The 20531-nt window shown below is 35.3% G+C and overlaps 1 protein-coding gene across 2 annotated transcripts; it reads left to right on the plus strand.

The window, feature by feature from the left end:
* Positions 1-4334: 4334 nt before the first annotated feature.
* On the plus strand, positions 4335-19647 carry LOC133183505 (uncharacterized). Of its 2 annotated transcripts, none has more exons than XM_061318458.1 (5): positions 4335-4475; positions 8008-8066; positions 9018-9243; positions 9401-9466; positions 19525-19647. In XM_061318458.1, exons 1-5 carry the CDS (start codon positions 4418-4420, stop codon positions 19611-19613), a joined length of 498 nt encoding a protein of 165 aa, XP_061174442.1. In that variant the 5' UTR covers positions 4335-4417; the 3' UTR covers positions 19614-19647. The 2 variants fall into 2 exon arrangements, with proteins under 2 accessions (XP_061174442.1, XP_061174443.1); XM_061318459.1 differs by having other exon boundaries at positions 9117-9243.
* The last annotated feature ends 884 nt before the right edge of the window (positions 19648-20531 follow it).

The raw sequence follows: 20531 nt of genomic DNA on the forward strand, positions 1-20531 counted from the left end.
TGTAACCGACAATAATGTACAGATCAATCCATGTTTGTAAAACCTTCCACAGCAATATTACAAGTAACACAATGCTATTAACAGTGTTAATAAAATTATTACACAGAAGTTTCCTCAGTTAATGCTCTTCAACTTGTCATGGTGTTAAACATCACAGAAATTGCTTTGAAAGAAATACTGAGGGAAAACTGCACACGAATTTACTTAGATTATTTACGTTTTATACACAAGCTTTTTGACGAGTTATAGATTTTGGAGAGTTGCTCTTAACGTTCAGAAGTATAAATTTGCTTCAAAATCTACTTGTTTTATTCTTTTTATTGAAATTTTAACGCATACCGGTATTAAAGTTCATTTTTTGATGTTATTGTGTATCCTCGGAGACCTATGGTTGATTTAGATCTGATTGTATTCCTACTGTGGAATATACGTAGTACTGTCATATCGTATATAATAATTACGTGTTTCGTTTGTCTAGCTGGTGAAAACTTTTGCCCTAGAATGTTGATTGATTGATTGTTGTTGTTTTACCTCCCTTGCGAGAATTTTTAATCCAACGGAGACGTCACCAATACCTGTGAAGGGCATATACTCGGCACTCAGGACGATTGGGCAGTGAGATTCTTTATCATACCAACGCCTTCCGTGACACACGCCCTACCACTAGGCTACCGCGACCGATCACTAGAAAGTTTAGAAAATTATAAAAGACCCCGCAGTATATTCATATCAATAATTTCTACATTATGAATTTTCAAAAATTAAATTCAGGCCGTAAGCGTTTCATGATAAATATTGGAGGCTTGAAGCGTTGTAGTTCACGTACCTCACGGATTTTCAAAAATAAAATTCCTATCTTATATCTACAATATTTACTTAATGAATAGCCCCAAATAGTCATGCGTTTTTTGAAAAAAAAGGTTGCACTATATTTTTGACGTCATGGAGATATCTATGCGAGTTCACGAGGAAATGAATTGCGTCCGTTAATCTGTTTGTTTGTCTTTAAACAATTTTAATAAAACCAATCCCCCTTCTCAATAAGAATTTTCATGGCAGCGAAAAATAAAAGTTCATTTCCAGTACCTTTACAAAATCACATCATTACATTCAAAGTTTTAATCTTCCGTCAAATTTCTTGTCTTCAATGAAATACTTCAAAGTACATTTTATGTTTAAAATTAACGACAACCATGCCTCCTAGCCCCCACCCCGCCCCTTTCTTAATGCCCAAATTGTGTCTGCTGGAAATCTTGAAAAACACGTGATCCATTGAAAGGTGTAAACGCACTTGCACAGCATTTCTCAAGAACTTGACACGAGGTTGGCTTACGAGGTTTAATTTGCTGCCTTTATGGATTATTAAAAGCACGCAAGATAAAGGTAAACAGTATCTTGTATAGAGATCATATTAATATAAAATTATTTATTTAGTGATTTATTTTTATCATTTCAATATATTAATGATACTTGATTTCTTAACAAAAGGAAATCGCATGCTTGCACAGGCACTTGACGTTTTAATTTTTCTCTTCATATATAAAAAAGATCTCGATATTATAATACTATTGAGAATTGTTAAAATTGTTTTCATGTAATTAACCTGATATATAACCTTAACTGAACATAATATTCATTTCTTTTTTTTAAATTTTCACACTTTTTTTTTGTTACTACATAAAGCAAAGAAGTAAAATGCAACGTATATGTTAACAGCTGAGAACATGTTGTTTAATATTATGTATTTGATAGAGACTCAAAGTAAACGTGGTTTATCTTTCCTGTATAAATAGATCACGTCAACACCAGTTTTTTGACTCACTAGAGAACAAAAAATATAGGTTACATGTACATACCTATTTAAGCTTCTCCCTATCTCTGCAAGTTGAAAAATTGTATATCTGAAAAATTGCAACTTAAACAAAGAGTCGACAACATCTGTGAAATAAATAATTGTTAGTCATGTATTGTTATCTCAAGACCCAATGAATAAAAGAAATTGCAGATTTGGATTCTAACTCATTCTTAAGACACAACTCATTTTGACCTTTTCAAACGCAACAATATATCTTTTGAAAAAATCTTACTATTTGACAGAAATTGACGCTAGTATATCGTTTCTCTATAATAACTCCACTATCATGGCTTACACTGTAAGAGAAACACTATGATGAGTAAATCAGTGGCTGTACTAAAGTTATACAATACACAATGTACAAAAATATTAAATTTAAAAGAAACAAGCGTGAGAGAGGGAAGAACTGCGCACGACACAATATATCCATTCTTTCAATTTCTCGTGTGTTTATACATCTTTACATAATCAATGTAGTAAAGAAACGCGTCTATCAGAGTGCGGTTATACTTATAGCGCTCTACTTGTCCTTTACCAGAGGGTCTTTTAAAGGACTTATTGCATGTTTCTAAATTATTTGAAATTAAAAGCATAAAACGTTCCTTATGACCACAGTTTAAAATTTTGTGTTTTTACTGCAGATAAATCGCGGTAGTTAATCAATTATTAACTCAAATGAAAACCCCTGATTTAAAAATCCAAGTTAATTAGATAGCGATCACGTGACCCTGTGACGTCAAAGGCGACAATGGCTGATCAGCTCCACGTTAATCTTACGAAAATATACGCGATACAACCTGAATTTTCTGCGTTGTGGATGACCAAATCGCTTATTTTATCGATATGAAATTGAATATCCAACCTTATATGTTAGAATTGCAGCAAGAAAAATCTGTTTACATTGTATTTAAATAGCATCGACGATAGCGAGGAAGACGAAGAAACTCGCCATCAGAATACGATTTGATTTGTCATCTTATCACACGTATTTACTTATTTGATTCACAAATTTAACACTATATAACTTTGTTGTTCTTTATTTTTAACATAATATTAATTTATGCAAGTCTTCATATGTTTTTTTAAAGGATGGCGATCTTGAAAGATAATTTCCCGATCACGAAACATTGCCGTAATCAAAGCTACAGTTTCTAAATGTTTGGAATAAAAAAACGAAAATTTCTCAGAAGCCTTATACCATAGAACTAGTTAATGTTTCTATAGTAATTGAGAAGCACGTTAGGCATTAATTTTTTCAGCATTTTTCGTAATTAAGCTGCATTTGTTGTTGATAACTCCGTAATTAGTGTGCATATTCTCATCTCTCTATCACTGAATTGTCGCCTATGACGTCAGAGCAGTATTTCGCCGAAATCCGACTGAAATATGCATATTGCCATATTTGAATTTCAACTCCTAATATCTCTTAAAATATGCTTTCAACAACGTTTATTCTATTCAGTATTTTAATAAACAAGGTTGTATATAATATTTTTCATAAAATTACGATTTTTGAAAGATCATGCGATAAGTCCTTTAAAAGGAGTTAGGCGTGTGTCCCTAACATGTCGTAAACCTTAAGGCCAATACACTCGGTGATTTCTATTATAAAACTTACTTACAAAATCTTATTGTGTGTACACTCTTAATACAGTGTATCATAAGATTTTTCGAATCTTATAAAATTTTGATAAAGAAATGTTCTATTTCTAAATACAAAACTAAGCTGACCTTTTATCCTAACCAATCAGATGGTTCTTTATGTATAGCTGGTCATGTATTAAGCATACTATTTTATTATATTACCTGTTGCTTTGACTAAAAAAAATTCTAATTAAAAAGTTTGCTAGGAACTGATTCCCATAATTTTAAAGAATATTATAATATATACCAGAAACTTCTTTCTCTTATTTAAGTGAGTTAGATAAATGCAAAAATACCAAATTTTATGCTTTTATGGTAGAGAACTGAAAAAAAATATAAAGGAATTTATAACAAAAAATGGTTCAAACATCACCGAAATTGTTTTGAGAGAAATATTGAGGGAAAACAGCACATGACTTTATCTACGTTTATTTACAATCTTATAAAATTTGTATTAGCGTCTGTACAGAAAGTACTGTACTACAAAAGTATTATAATACTTGTATTATAATTCAAATCTACGGGCCTTTACGGTGAAGCTAATTTTCGAAATTACGGCCCTGGTCCTTAGCTATCTCAGAGTGATGTCCAAACCTTAATGATAGAAAGTTGTTAAAAGTAGTAATTCAGTGGGATGCTAGGCATGGGAAATACATGGGGGGATTTTTGTCTCGTGTCTATTATCTGTATGAGAGGAATTACACTTTCACAAAAAAGAGGAAAAACATGAATGCTAGTACGTGACATGCTCTTTACTTATATAATGAGCTCTTCCTGTTTGAAACTACAGTAGTTTCAAACTACTGTTTCCCGCGAGTAATTCAGGGAAAACAAGTATCAAGTAAATATAAACTGCTTATAAAACTCACTTCACATTTGTATGACAATAATTGAACTTTTTTCTAACTTGATAAAGGGATGGTCTTCACAGAATGTTTGATTGTTTTATGGATCTGTACGAACACACAAGCTGTAGGTATGTATACATACATTTTATATATACACAACGAAGGAAGAAGTGAACAAACTGACAATTCTATATTTTTTCAAGTAAACTCTAAATTTAACTGCACTTAGTCTTGTGTAAACAGTGCATAGCATCTTCAGATTCAAATAATTTTCGTACATTGCAACTCATTGGATTAATTCACTTTTTAGGTATGTAAGGTTGAATCTTTATTCAATAAGTTATCCCTAATTAAAATGGTATGTTAAAAAAAGAGGAAAATCAGAAAACTCATCATGTAAGTTGCTGAATTTCCATCAAAATATCAACTTCTTTTTCCATGTGATTCTTGTAAAATGATACCATAGATATCAAATTTATTTGCATACAATTATACATGTAAATGTATTTGTCAATATAGAATCGAATGAGACGAGATTTCTTGAAAAATCATGTCACCCACATTTTGTAATCGGTATCTTCTTTTGATTCTACAATTTACGATTCAACAAAGCACTCGATATTCTTATGATGTCTTTTTTTAAAGGTTAAATCTTATGAAAGAACATGAAGGGGAAAATATCTTTTGGGGGATAAAAGATAAATTACAAGTGTCATGAAACAAGCAAATCAACAGAAAGAGTGCAACTGTGAAACAAACTTACCACAAACATTTGTATATTATTTTGGAAAAAAGTTTTTTTTAATATCTTGGTGCTTTTGTTTTCTTGAAAAATTATCTCGATTTATTATGCAATTCTTCATCAAAATGTTTCTCAGCAGAAAGTTTAAAAGTGAACAGTCTGAAAAAGCATGAGAATTATCAATTTCCTTTTTTCAGTCGAGCACTTCAGACAATCATCATTTTGCTTGTCAGTATAGTAATAACGAGGGCTGTTCGATATGTAATGTGTATAGCACCTTGCACGATTTAGTGGATGATGATAAGCTTGCTCTATTCAATACCTTTCCAACGTCCCATCCGACGGACATGTCCGTCGGAAGGGGCGTTAAATGGTGCCCCCTGTCAAGGATGACAACCCCCTTCGCACCCAAATGTTCGTTTCTCTGGTTTATGAAAAAGAGTAGGCTCACTGAGGGCCGCCAGTGAAACCAAAAATACTTTCAACCCGGAACGTAAACTTTAACCACCGAAATATGGCTGAAATATTGCCGACTCGGCGTTAAACAATCCAGCGGTATAAATACCCTTCAGCGCCACATACTTTTAAGCTTATAGTCATTTCATTAGAGCCAGTCGTTGATCACTGTCGGAAAAAATGCTTGAGAAATGGGTTGAGAATATTGAAGAAATTAGAGCTTATATGAAAGTTCGCACAAAACTCGGTCATTCGGTCATGCAGATTTTTACTGAATTGGAGGAAGTTTATGGGTCTGATAAGGTATCTTATGAGACAGTTCGTGTGTTGAGAAAAATTTCTGACTGGCACAGAGTTCGTCAAAGATGCAGCAAAATCTGGCCGACCTTTGACTGTAACAGGCAAGGCAAATGTCTCAAAAGTCAGAGAAATGATTGAAAGTGATTGCAGATACATGATTCGTGATATTGCCAAAGCTGTTGGCATATCGGCATCCCGGGTGCATTTTATTTTGAAGCGTATTTTGAAAGTACGAAAGATTTATGCCAAATGGATACCGCGTATATTGACAGATGACCAAAAACGGGTACGAGTACAAACCGCTAAGCAATTGCTCAAAATATTTACCAAATTCAATCAAATTAAAGACAATTTGCAAACATTGTTACTGGTGACGAAACGGTTCACTATTTCGGACCAATCAGAAAAATTGGATACAAAATACGGCTAACTAAACACGGCAGAAGACCTGTAGTTGCCAAAAGAACCATAGGCACAACGGAGGTTCTTCTCATGTGATGGTATAGCCGTACAATTTCCGGTGCGGAAGGGAAAATGTGTAACAGGTCGGTATTACCGAGAAGTTATAATAAAAAAGCTCAAGAAATATTATCATAAACGACGCCCTTTGTCAGGTTTTATTCATGTTCGTCTACTTCATGATAATGCTCTACCGCATACATCTGAGCTTGCGAAGCAATTTTTGAAGTTGCGATCAGGAAAGGTTAGTTACCGTCTTGCCACACCCTCCATATTCTCCTAGTTTAGCCCCATGCGACTGTTCCTTTTCCCAAAACTTAAAAAGTTCTTATCTGGTCGTCGTTACAAGTCTTGACAAGCCCTTGGCTCAGCCATCAGTCAGTGCCTCAGAGGTCTACTTGAATCAGCGTGCCACGACGCATTTCAGAAATGGATTCAGAGATGAAAATTAATTTAAATTATGTATTTCAAACCTCGGAGAATGCTTTGAATGGACGTAATGTTCATTTCACTATTCGAGTCGAATGCCGAAGAGATATCATGCAATACACATTACATATCAAACAACCCTCGTAGGTCTTTACATCTTCTGGTGGGAAGACCTCTTGATATTGTTCTGAAGATTTATACACCCGTAATCAAAGACCTTGGACTTATTGACCTACTTTTGAAAAACTTTAACTTAAGCCATAACTTTTTTATGCCCCCGTAATCGACCATTCATGGGCATATAGTTTTAAGTCTATCCTTTCGTCTATTCGTTTGTTTGTTTGTCTGTAAAAACTTTAACATTGCCCTTAACTTTTGATTGGCTTTCATATTTCACGTGTATTTCTTTAACAAGACCTTTCTCCGGGTACCAACATACTTGACCTTGGAGTTGACTTACTTTTCCAAAATTTTACCAAAGTTTAACCTTGGCTATAACTTTTGAACGGATTGCTAGGACTTTCAAACTTCACATGTGTATTCCTTATGATAAGACCTTTCTTTGGGTGCAAAATGTTTTTTGCCTTTTTCCTTGACCTTGGGCTATGACCAACTTTTATAAAAACTTGAACCTTGGCTGTAAGTTTTGAATGATTATAGCTATTCACATGTGAGTACACTTGCGTACCACTTATTGTGACCTTTTGACCTACTTTTGAAATACTTTATCCTTGGCCATAATATTTGAACGGTTGGTGCTATGTATGTCATATTTCATTGGTGTATTTCTTGTGACAAGACATTTTCTTAAGTACCAATATTTTTTACCTCATGAAGTAAAGATCGAAGTTTGACCTACTTCATTTTGAAAACTTTAGTCTTGACCATAATTTCTCAGTGGTAACTGCAAGGAATTTCATATGTCACAGGTGATTTCTTGTGACAAGACCTTTCTTAGGGTACCAACATTTTTTTTATCTTTTGATCCTGATGTTGGAGTTTGATTTGAATTTAAGAAACTTTTGAGTTAGAGAAACCTTCGCCATGAGTTGCCATGTGGGGGGGGGGGGGATCAGTGTTTCATAAACACATCTTGTTTCTTTCTACTTTCTATAATTCTTTTAAGTATATCGAAAAATATTATTTTGTTGAAGAGATCCTAAGAAAATATGAAGACATTTGACCAAACATTTTTCAACCATAACCCATTTCAGAAAAATCCTATCCTCAACTCTATGTTCATTTTTTTCTCTTTTAACTCCCTTTTTCTTCAGAATACCAAATCGGAGACACCATTAAACTTCAATGCAATCTTCCAGCCTCATTTACTCAGGTAAAAAGCTATATATATATATATATATATATATATATATATATATATATATATATATATATATATATATATATATATATATATATATATATATATATATATATATATATATATATATTAGGGATGGCAATCGATTACAGAATTGCTAATCGGTTAACCGCAAGACGTTCCGACCGATTAACCGGTTAATCGTATCAAAATGCACGTTTTCTTGACAATTTTTTTCAAGTAGCTCTGTCCATATACACAAATAGACCCAAATAAGACGATAGAAGTTAAAACATTCCATTAGTCTTGATTCTGGATCAGAAAACTAAGGGTGCATATTTTTTATTCAGATTTCAGTAGACAAGAAAACATTGTGAAAAACCATGAAAAAAGCCAAAGAAATCTTTGATAATTTTCCAGAGCAGATGTCACAAAACTTCTTTCAGAATCTACATTTTCACATGATAATCAAAACTACATGTGAACTCTATAGCCCTTAATTTACAATGTTTGTTTAATGATTAAATTGGATGGAAAACTGAAAACGACAAACACGCCCATTCAAAATTCTCAAAGATTCAATTATTATCTTTAAAGAATTACAGGACAGTCGGGGTAACGACATGGTGTTTTCACAGTAATTAACACTATAAACTTACCAATTACGCTACGGTCTCAATCTGGAGCTTCATAATTACATGTACGTCCAAATTAGATCCGTTAAATCTTAAATGACCATCCTTTGTGCAGAGATTTCTTTTTATTAAAACAAATTTTTAAAAAATGTGTTCAATATAACAAATATTTTATTTTTTTCCGATTAAACGATTACAGATTTTCTAATCGATTGCCATCGTTCCGACCGAGTAATCGGTTAACCGGTTACAAATTGCCATCCCTAATATATATATATATATATATATATATATATATATATATATATATATATATATATATATATAGTTCTCATGGACAAGGTCGGGGACACTTTTAGCAGAATATAATAATGTGACCGGTGAATTATTTGTCAGCAAGGATAGTAGAGTAGAGATCACTCTTCAGAAAGATGGCAATTTGGGAAAGTTGATCATCAAGGAAATCACAAGCCACGACACAGGAAACTATACCTGCACCGCCTACGTTTCTAACGGACCATCAATCCACACGCTACTTAAAGTCACTGTTGTCGGTAATGTTTATCATTACCCTTGATATTGGTAGATTTATTCAATATTTAAAATACAACAATACCATATTTTCTCCTTGAGGAACTATTATTCACATCAAGCATTATAATGTTCCTATTTGAGAGGAAAAATCATTCTTGGATAATTTTTGGTTTTCAGAGTCAACGAGTACAAAATTAACCACCGTTGGGACAACTTCTTTCAAAATGACAACGAAAGAAAAAGGTAATTAAAAAAAATAACCCTCAATAGAGAATTAATTTCTGATCTATCTTTGTATTGTTTAAGTTTAATCTATAATAAGTTAATAACACAAGAAATGGTCTAGATCCTTCCTTTTCCCTGAAGCAAAGGGATCACAGATATTGCTCAGAGTAGTTTGACACGAACTTTGACCACGAGACCTCAAAATCTGTATTGGTAATCTCCTTTGGGGGGAGGGGGGCAGTTAATTTAACTTGATGACTGTCAAGCAAAGGATACTCAAGTATTATCGGACAACAGTTGATAAACCGATCGACGAAAGATGAACCAGTATGACCCCCTTTTTTCAAAAGGGGGCATGACTTTATTACTGACACAAGGGCCCCATCGGCTATTACGCTTACCTAAATCACATTGGCCATGCTGATTTTGAGGAAAGGATTTTATCCTCCTATATTCCTATAAAAAAAAAATTGGACCCCATATTGTGACCCACCCTCCCCCTTAAGGCAATGATTTGAACAAACTTAAATCGGTACCGATCCCACCGATGCTTGTATATATATACCAATAATCATGCCTTGGTAGTTCTGGAGAGAATATTTTTCTCCTATATGTTCCAATGCAAGAAAACAGCCAAGCTTTATGATAATCGTGATGACTTCAATTTTTCAATCGTCAACTTTTCTTATGTAGCAATATACCCTTATAACCTGCATGTGGGTTTTTGTCTCTCAGTTGATTCGATACGTAAAAGCATGCTCTATGAATGAATAAATTCTAAAACGAGGCAAGCTATTGACAAACAAGTTGATGAAACAGGGATATCAACAGTCTCGTTTGAAGTCATCATTTCACAAGTTTTATGGTCGATACAATGACCAAATACAACCTATCATTAACTAAAATGTTGACTGACATTTTTCATAATAATTGTTAGCCCACTATGTACACACTGAAATGTCTACGGATTTTTTCCCATTTTTTCCCGATCATCACAAGGAACATACGGCGGGTGTTACCGGTCGGCAGGTGATGCTCACTCCTTCATGGCACCTGATCCCATCTCTGATGTTTTTGGAGGTCCGTGTTTGATCTGCTCCCGATTTGTATTGTTTCAATGGACTTAGCTTTAATACTGTTTGTTATCTGCATATTTCACCTTGTCATACGTGACACTCTTTTTTCTCATAAAACCATCTGAAAGCTGACCTGGACATTAGCAAATGGAAACAATAAAAGCCAGATAGATCACATTATCATCAACAGTAATTGCAGGCATTCTCAGCAGGACGTGGGGACATTGTGCCTAGCAACTATCGGTAGTAACCACAACTTCGTGATTATAGCAAAGATTAGTCTCAAGCTTAGAAAGTAAAGATCGGAACTAGTAAGCGCAGAAAGAGATTCCATGTTACCAGGCTGAAAAACCCGAGCGTCAGAGAAGAAATCAATAGCACGCTCAGGAACTGATACAGTACACTCCAAGATGAAACAGCTATCACTATCGACCGATTTCACAATACCATGAATGATGCTGCTGCAGAAGTCATAGGCTACAAGAGATGAGTCAAGACAGAATGGTTATCCCAAGACACATTGTCAATCATAGGAGAGAGAAACAACTAAAAAAAACTCGTACCAAGCAACCAAGATGTAAAGAAAAGGAAGCCACTTTTACAGAGAGAAAGATAAAGAAAAGTGAAAGTAACGAACAGTGATCGATCTCAGAAAAAAAATCTACAAACAATACTTATCTGTGAACGGGACATAAAACACGGACCCCCGGAAATTCCAAAGGTGGGATCAGGTGCCTAGGAGAAGTAAGTATCCCCTGTTGACCGATCACACCCGCCGTGAGCCCTATGTATTGATCAGGTAGTCAAAACATTCCGTAGTCATACTTGGTATAAAATATTTGTTGTTTAACGTCCCTCTCGAGAATTTTTCACTCATATGGAGACGCCACCACTTGCCGGTTGGGGGATGCAAATTTTGAACTGTACTCGGCACTCAGGGCCACTGAGCAGTGAGGGATCTTTTTTGTGACAGCACCCACCGCGACACGGAACCTCGGTTTATACGGTCTCATCCGAAGGATCGATCTCTACGTCGCGCAGTTGTTTCGAAACCGCGACGTAAGGATCAATTCCCCACGCCGCTACGCAAGAGCAAACGCTCTAACCACTACGCCACGCAGGCGACCTTAGTATAAAACAAAGGCTTAACAATTGGTATGAAACTCGTCAGCCAAAAAACGACCAAGTGATAGGTAATATTTGTTTACAAGGTCATTATAAAGACCATAAAATTTACGAAATGTTGGCTTTAAACAAGGTTGTTAAAATCTTTACTCAAAGTTTACGCTGTCCCTTTGAAAGTTTTAAATGGCCTATTTGAAGGGGTCAAGGAAAGTCCATAATTGGATTCTTCGACACCAGAATACAGGCTAGGATCTGTGATTATGGATATTGCAAATTTTAGGCTTTTTAAACCGCCATGTTTTGCGGAAGAGAATGCTGCTCAAACAACCTTTGTTCCTTAAATTTTTTTTGTCAACTAAGGAATTGACGCAATAAATATTAATAATACATGTTTTTCTTGTACAAAAAGTATGCAGTCTTGTATTCAACCATATTTCACTTCAAGTTGAAGTCCATTAATGTTACAAATATACATCGAATTTTGCTTTCAAACCTTTTAATTACAAAAAGAAAACTAGTGACAATCTTTTATTTTTATGTTTTTCTTCTTCACCCTACAACTATTGTCCTTCTGGACACGACATTACTGGTGGCGTAAAAATGATTACCTTAAATAATTTATTTTAACCAAAATTTAGGGACCCAGATTTTTCATTTGGTCATTCGAACAATTTTAGCATAGCTTGTGGGGCAAAATGAGACAAAAAAAGTCATTTTATGAAGGAATAATAGACGTTTATCCCATTAAGAGTTACCTCTCTTATCAGAATATCAATGAATCTTATCAGCATTAGTCAGTATTCCAGACTTGTCCTGGTAGCCTAGTGGTAGGGCGTTCGCTTCGTGATCGGGAGGCCCGGGTTTTGATTCTCGTTCGCAGCGCCGCGTCAAACCTTAGATGTAAACATAGGTAGTGACTGTTCCTTTGCCAATCTCGCGGCACTAGAAGTGAAAGTCGTCTTTTGGATGAGACCTAAAACAAGAGGCCCAAGAGGCCCAAGGGCCTTGAATCGCTCTTCTGATAAACTTTACAACCTATCACTTCCATTTGAAGCCTCTAAGTATCCTGTATATTTAGATAAACCCTTGAAATTCCAAAGGTAGGTCATCATGACCTACATTTTAGATGAAACACTCTGAGAACCCAAGATTATTCTATGCCAATAAGAACCGGAGAGTAGGTCATGGTGACCTACTTATCACTTGTCATTCTCTGAGGACCCAAGATGCATCAACTAAGTTTGATGATTCTAAGCCATTTAATACCTAAAATATTTTTAAAATTATAACCATAAAATTTCAAAAGAAGGTCAAAGTGATCTACTTTTCAGCCGACTAACTCTGCGGACCTAAGATGCATCAACTGACAAAGTTTGATGATTCTAAGCCAATTAGTACCTGAAATATTTAAATAAAGCCATAAATTTTCACGGTGACCTACTTTTCAGTCGAAGTACTACGAAGACCCAAGATGCATCAACTGACAAAGTTTGATGATTCTAACCCAATTAGTACCCGAAATATTTAATTATATATATAAATTGAAAAGTAGGTCACGGTGACCTACTTTTCAGTCGACCTACTTCGACGACCCACGATGCATCAACTGACAGATTTTGATGATTCTAAGCCAAATAGTACCCGAAAATATTAAATACAGCCATAAAATTTAACAAGAGGCCCAAGGGCCTTAACGGTCACCTGAGTATAATACAACAATTTAGAGGATCCATAGAGTATAAAATGAACTGAAGGTGAAGCTTTATTGCCCAAAAGCAAGAAAAATAGGGTGATCATGATCAACAAAATAATTAGTCTAGTATTCATTAACAGTTCATAAATGAGGTTCTAGCCTGTTCCAAATTTATCACCTATTACCACACAAGATATTAACAAACTATCAGTGCTTCTGTACTATTTTAATTCCTTGTTGAAATCTCCTACATTGGCCTCTCTTGGTCTTTGATTAACATTTAATATAAAGACAAGTTATTTTTGTCTCATTTTTATTTATCTATTACTTACAAGTCTACCTGATCATTAAAACTTTGAAAGTATTTTTTGTATTATACAATAAAAATTCTTACATAATTCTTTTATTCTATTAACCTTTCAAGTACATTATTTACAGTGATTAATTATCAAAAGTAAATGACAAAGGGGAATAACTCCTCTCAGTAGAATACAAATTAATAGAGCCCTGGCCAGGACCAGAACACTTGACCAAATGGTCCAGATGTTCAAAAATCCGGTAAAAATACCCTGTTTATTTTAAAAAAAAAACTTTTACTCTTTTTGCCTCTGATATGCCCAAGTGCAGAGAAGATTTTCAAAGAAATAATGCATTTTTGCTACAGATTCACTATATTATCAATAGAGCCCCCCCCCCTTCCCCACCGAGAAACACCAGAGCCTCTCACCCTGGGACCAGAAGTTTGCTCATCATAAGAAATCACTTTGTTTATCTCATAAAACTAAGGAGCAGACAGGAATATTTAATAGAATTAATGCATTTTCACTATATTATCAAGAGCCCCACCCTTACACCAGCAAATCTGACCCATCTAGGGGTCATGCAATTCACTACTCTAGAAGAAGCACTCTTGCTCATCATAACTATACACTTAATTCTTTGCTTTTTAACTAGAAGCAGATAGGAATATTATCAAAGAAATTTTGCCTTTTCACTATATAAACAATAGAGCCCCCCCCCCCTTTTTCACAAGAACCCTTGACCCTGGGGCTATGAAATTCATCATTTTGGAAGAGGCATCCTTGCATATCATAACAATGTACTTAGTTTGTTTAAATAATATCCAGGGGCAGAAAAGATTTTCAAAGAAATAATTCACCTTCACTAAAGGATCTATATAGCCCCGCCCTAGCACCAGAACCCCTGACCCTGGGCTATGAATTTCACAATTTTGGTAGAGTCACTCTTTCTTATCATAACTTTGTATTTAATTTGTTTAAATAATACCCAGGTGTAGAGAAGAAGATTTTCAAAGAAATAATGCACTTTCACTAAATAATCTATATAGCCCCGCCCTAGCACCAGAACCCCTGACCCTGGGGCTATGAATTTCACAATTTTGGTAGAGTTACTCTTTCTTATCATAACTATGTATTTAAATTGTTTAAATAATACCCAGGAGTAGAGAAGAAGATTTTCAAAGAGATAATGCACTTTCACTATATGATCTATACAGTCCCGCCCTAGCACCAGAACCCCTGACCCTGGGGCTATGAATTTCACAATTTTGGTTGAGTCACTCTTTCTTATCATAACTATGTATTTAATTCGTTTAAATAATACCCAGGAGCAGAGAAGAAGATTTTCAAAGAAATAATGCACTTTCACTATATAATCTATTTCGTAAGTTCTATGGTCGATACAATGACCTTGTCAGCAAATACAATTTATCATTGAGTCAAATGCTGACTGACGTTTTTCATACTAATTGTTAGGCCACTATTTACACACTGAATTGTCGACGGATTTTTCCGTTATTTCCCGATCATGACAAGGAGCACACGGCGGGTGTGACCGGTCGGCAGGGGATGCTCACTCCTCCATGGCACCTGATCCCACATCTGATGTTTGGAGGTCCGTGTTTGCTCTGCTCCTATTTTGTATTGTATAATGGAATTTTGAGCTTGAATACTGTTCGTTATCTCCATATATTTCATGTAGCCCCGCCCTAGCACCAGAACCCCTGACACTGGGGCCATGAATTTCACAATTTTGGTAGAGGGCTCAATGCTTATTACAATCATGCCAACAGTTTGACTGCTTGATGTCCAGGAGTAAAGAAGAAGATTTTTAAAGATTGCATTAATTTTGATGGTTTTACCCCCACCCCTCAGGCCCCAGAGGGGCAGGGACCATGAAATTCACAAATTTTGTTCCCCTTCACACATAGATGCCATATGCTAAAATTGGCTGAAATTGGTTCAGCAGTTTCAGAGAAGAAGCTGAAAATGTTCAAATGTTAACACACGACGGACGACTGACGACGGACGACGACGGACGAAAACAGATAGCAATAGGTCACCTGAGTGACTCAGGTGACCTAAAAAGTAGGTCAGGGTGACCTACTTTTCAGTTGTCGTACTCCAAGGACCCAAGATGCATCAACTGACAAAGTTTGATGATTCTAAGCCAATTAGTTCCTGAAATGTTTAATTAAAGCCATAAATTTTCCAAAATAGGTCACGGTGACCTACTTTTCAGTCGACCTACTCCGAAGACCCAAGATGCATCAACTGACAAAGTTTGATGATTCTAAGCCAATTAGTACCTGAAATATTTAATTATAGTCATATAAATTGAAAAGTAGGTCACGGTGACCTACTTTTCAGTTGACGTTTTTTGAGGACCAAGATGCATCAACTTACAAAGTTTTATGATCAAAGGCCTTAAAATGTCGAAATTATGCCTCTAAAACGCTTTGAAATCGTATGCCTTCAATTAAAGTTCAAAAAGTAGGTCACTGTAACCTTATTTTTAATAAATATGTTTTATGGCCCCAAGATGCATCATCTTACAAGATTTAATGATTCTAAACCTCTCAGTATTCGAATTAGTAACCTTATTTGTTTTGAAAAAGAGTAGCCATAAAATTCAAAAAGTAGGTCAATGTGACCTACTTTTTAGTCGACGTACTTTGAAGACCCAAGATACATCAACTGACAAAGTTTGATGATCATAGGCCTTAAACTGTTCAAAATATGCCTCTAAATCATTTTGACCTACTTTTGAGTCAACATGATATGAGGTCCTTAGATGCATCAACTGACAAGATTTGATGATCCTAGTCCTTATAGTAAGTAAAATATCAACATTTAATAAAATGTAATTTTGATCAATTTTGAAGTGACCTTGAGACCATGCCCTTTGTCCAAAGGGTAAATCCCCGTGCAAATTCTACAACATATCCTCATCCTTTTATGTAAGTTTGGTGATAATCTGCCCAGTGGTTTTTGAGAAGAAGATTTTTTAGCAACCAGTACCTTTGTTTCTATTTTCCTAATTATCTCCCCTTGTTTAAGGGTCACAACCCTAGTTTTAGTATACACAGGAGTCCTTGGGCCAAGAATACCCTGTGGCAAATTTGACAATAATTGGCCAAGGGGTTCTTGAGTTATTCTAAAAAGTTTACGCAGAACTGCACAAATGGCCTTAGCATTAGCTCTTTGGGCCTTTGGCTCAGAGGAGCTAAAAACGAGGTTCCATGACACGGTAGGAAGAACCCTCACTGTACAATGGTACTGAGTTGCGAGTATAGGTCTAAATTAGAAGCCCTTCACCGGTATATGATGAAGTCCCTATATGAGTGAAAAATTCTCGAATTGGACGTTAAGCAACATCCAATCAATCAGTTACCAATGTTAAAATTTCGGTCCCTTATAAGGCTCCATCTTACCATCTAATCAAAAGGGCTATGATTTAAAGAAAGTTCACTTTGTTCAACTGTTTAACTTAGCAAGCTATTGTGAAAAATTAAATGCACATTTTTGAAAGAAATGTAATGCTTTTAAACGAAGAAACAAATAAAGGATATGAATTTTGCAAAATTATAATAGTGTTTAAATTTATAATTGATATTTTTGCTTTTTAGTACTTAGTTGCTCCAGCTTGCGCACAAATAAGAGCCTTAGGATTACAGCATGTTATGAGTTAAGTTTTCGGAGACTGTTTTTGTTTGGAATTAAGTACTATTCTCACTGATGTACATGTACCTTCCACATATATTTTTTAGTCAACGACATGTTCTTTGCAAGGACCTTCTTTACTCGACCCTCGACCCCAAATGTTTCACATGGGTTACTCTGTTCCTTCGACGTCATTGGCGCCTTTTTCAGCTCTTCCAAGTCTTTTTTTACTTAAATATTTTGGATTTCCAACGTCTCGGCTTGGGCATCACTGAAGAGACATAATTTGTCGAAATGCGCATCTGGTGCATCAAAATTGGTACCGTATATGATTTACATTTTGACCCCTGGGTCGAGGCCTCTGCTGGTGGACTGTTTGTTCCCGAGGGTCTCTACAGCCCAGTATTCTAGTACTTCGGTACTAGCTTGAAAATACGGATATATATTTAATTGCTGTGGTAAAATTTATAAATTTATTTCAAAATTAAGGATTATCTCCCTCATGCACAGCTCTGATCCTTCGACGTATTTGGCTCCAGTCTTTGGCACCTTTTTCAGCTCTTCCAAGTTTTTTTTTATGCCCTCATATCGAAGATTCGGGGTTATATAGTTTTTGCCCTGTCCGTCTGTCTGTCTGTCTCTCTGCAAAAACTTTAACCTTGCCCATAACTTTTGATTGGTTAAAGCTATGCCTTTCATATTTCACATGTGTATTCCTTGTGACAAGACCTTTCTTTGGGTACCAACATATTTGACCTTTTGACGTTGACCTTGGAGTTTGACCCACTTTTGCAAAATTTTAAGAGACTTTAACCTTGGCCATAACTTTTGAACAGTTGGTGCTTGGGGTTTCAAAGTTCACATATTTTTTTCTTGTGACAAGACTTTCTTTGGATACCAACAACTTTGACCTTTTGACCCTGACCTTGGAGTTTGACCTACATTTGAAATCTTTAACCTTGGTCATAACTTTTGAACGGTTTGTGCTAGGGCTTTCATATTTAGTATGTCTAATCCTTGAATTGTGACAAGACCTTCCTTTAGATACCAACAACTTTGATCTTTTGACCTTGACCTAAGAGTTTGACCTACTTTTGAAAAACTTAACCTTGGCTATAACGTTTGAATGGTTGGTACTAAGGCTTTCATACTTCACATATGTAATTCTTGTGACAAGACCTTCCTTTGGATACCAACCACTTTGACCCTTTAACCTTGACCTAGAAGTTTGACTTACTTTCGAAAAACTCTAACCTTGGCCGTAACTTTTGAATGGTTGGTGCTAGGGCTTTCATACTTCACATATGTGATCTATGTGACAAGACCTTCCTTTGGATACCAACATCTTTGACCCTTTGACCTTGGAGTTTGACCTACTTTTGAAAAAATTTAATCTTGGCCATATCTTTTATATATTTGGTGCTACGTCTTTCATACTTCACATGTGCATTCCTTGGGACAAGACTTTCCTTTGGATACCAACAATTTTGGCATTGACCTTGGAGTTTGACCTACTTCTAAAAAAACTTTAACTTTGGCCATAACATGTGATCGTTTGGTTCTAGGGCTTTCACATTTCACGAACATGTGTATCACTTGTGACAAGACCTTTCCTTGGGGCCCCATTGGACCTTGACCTTGACGTTTTTACTTACTTTTAAAAAAACTTTAACCTTCGCCATAATTTTTGAACAGTTGGAGCTGGGGCTTTCAAATTTCACAGGTATATTCCTTGAAAAAAGACCTTTCTTTGAGTACCAACATCTTTGATTTTTCGACCTGGAGTTTGACTTGCATTTGAGAAACTTTAACCTTCGCCATAAGCTGCATTACGGGGGCATCAGTGTTTCACAAACACATCTTGTTTTATTTAAATATTTTGGATTTCTAACGTTTCGGCTTGAGCATCAATAAAGAGACATCATTTGTCGAAATGCGCATCTGCTGCATCAAAATTGGAACCGTATATGATTTACTTTAAACCAGGGCTTTTCCTGGCCAAGGAAGTGTAGAAATGCAATGTGTTAGAGAAACATTCTTTCGTTTTTTTTTTTTTTCAGTTATGGCACAATATCAATAATGAAAAATGAAAATATCACAGTATCGAGTTGAATTTAATTGAACTATTTTAAAATTCATTAGTTTAAACTCTTTGTGAGGGTGTGTGTGTGTGTGTGTTATTTAGCAGATCTGTAATAAACCATTTTTTTGTAATTTAAGGTCCGACTACAGATTACCGGAACAGTGCAGCGTCCTCATCTTTTCCTGTTATGCTGTTTTTGTGTTGTTATGTTATGAACATTTTTTGAAATGAAAATGTCAATAAATAAATTTGAAGTCATATTCTTCGCATTTGTATAAATGTGTTTGTTGAGTTCAAATTTCATTTCACATGAACGTTGAACTTTTTTTTTACAAGTGCTCTGAAAGTTATCGTTAGAATATTAATTATCGGACAGATTCTGGTATTAGTTTTTCTGCACAGAGAATGTTGAATATTGTTGAACAGAATGTCAGATGTATGACTGGAAAACCCAAAGAAAACAAGCATTCTGAGAGTACTGAATAAGCAATACAAGTCCCCTACTGTCAAGTGTAATCTGGTTCCCCTTAAAAATTAAAAATACTGCAATTCCTTTAAAAGTCATTGAGGCGGAACGAAATGCAACTTGATCTGTAACTCATCAAGATATACCCACATAACAAAAATCAGCTCAATATCTGCAAGCTTTAGAAAAAGTGCGGAAAACCAAATAGGACAGACTGACAACAGTCGAGGAGGGAAACTATAGAACCCTCTGTTTCACTGGTTTGGGTATAATAAGAAATAAAAGTAATAAATAGCTACCTTAATAATTTATACTATTATTGGATCGCTTCTTGGACGAGCCGTCCATAAGTTCACGTCCCCTTGTCACAAAATGTGTTGGTCCAGTTTTCTCTATGATATCCCTATAGATCTGAGAAATGCTAGCACAGTAGTTTCTTAAAACGACTGTAATGAAAACAAGAGGCACTGGGGCCTTAACGGTCACCTGAGTATAATACAACACGGTAAAGGGTCCTTAGAAGTATAACTAAAACAAAATAAACAGATAGATGAAGTATTTTGGCCAAAGAGCAAGAGGATAATTAAGGTTCAAGAAAATGATTAGTCTAGTATCCAGTAAAAAATCTTAAAGTATATACTTGCCCCCATTTGTCACTATCACTATGCAATCAAAACA

This window comes from Saccostrea echinata, unplaced genomic scaffold, assembly GCF_033153115.1.
Source record: "Saccostrea echinata isolate AGI-Se365-2 ecotype Australia unplaced genomic scaffold, CSIRO_AGI_Sech_v1 ptg000009l, whole genome shotgun sequence".
Lineage (NCBI taxonomy): Eukaryota > Metazoa > Mollusca > Bivalvia > Ostreida > Ostreidae > Saccostrea > Saccostrea echinata.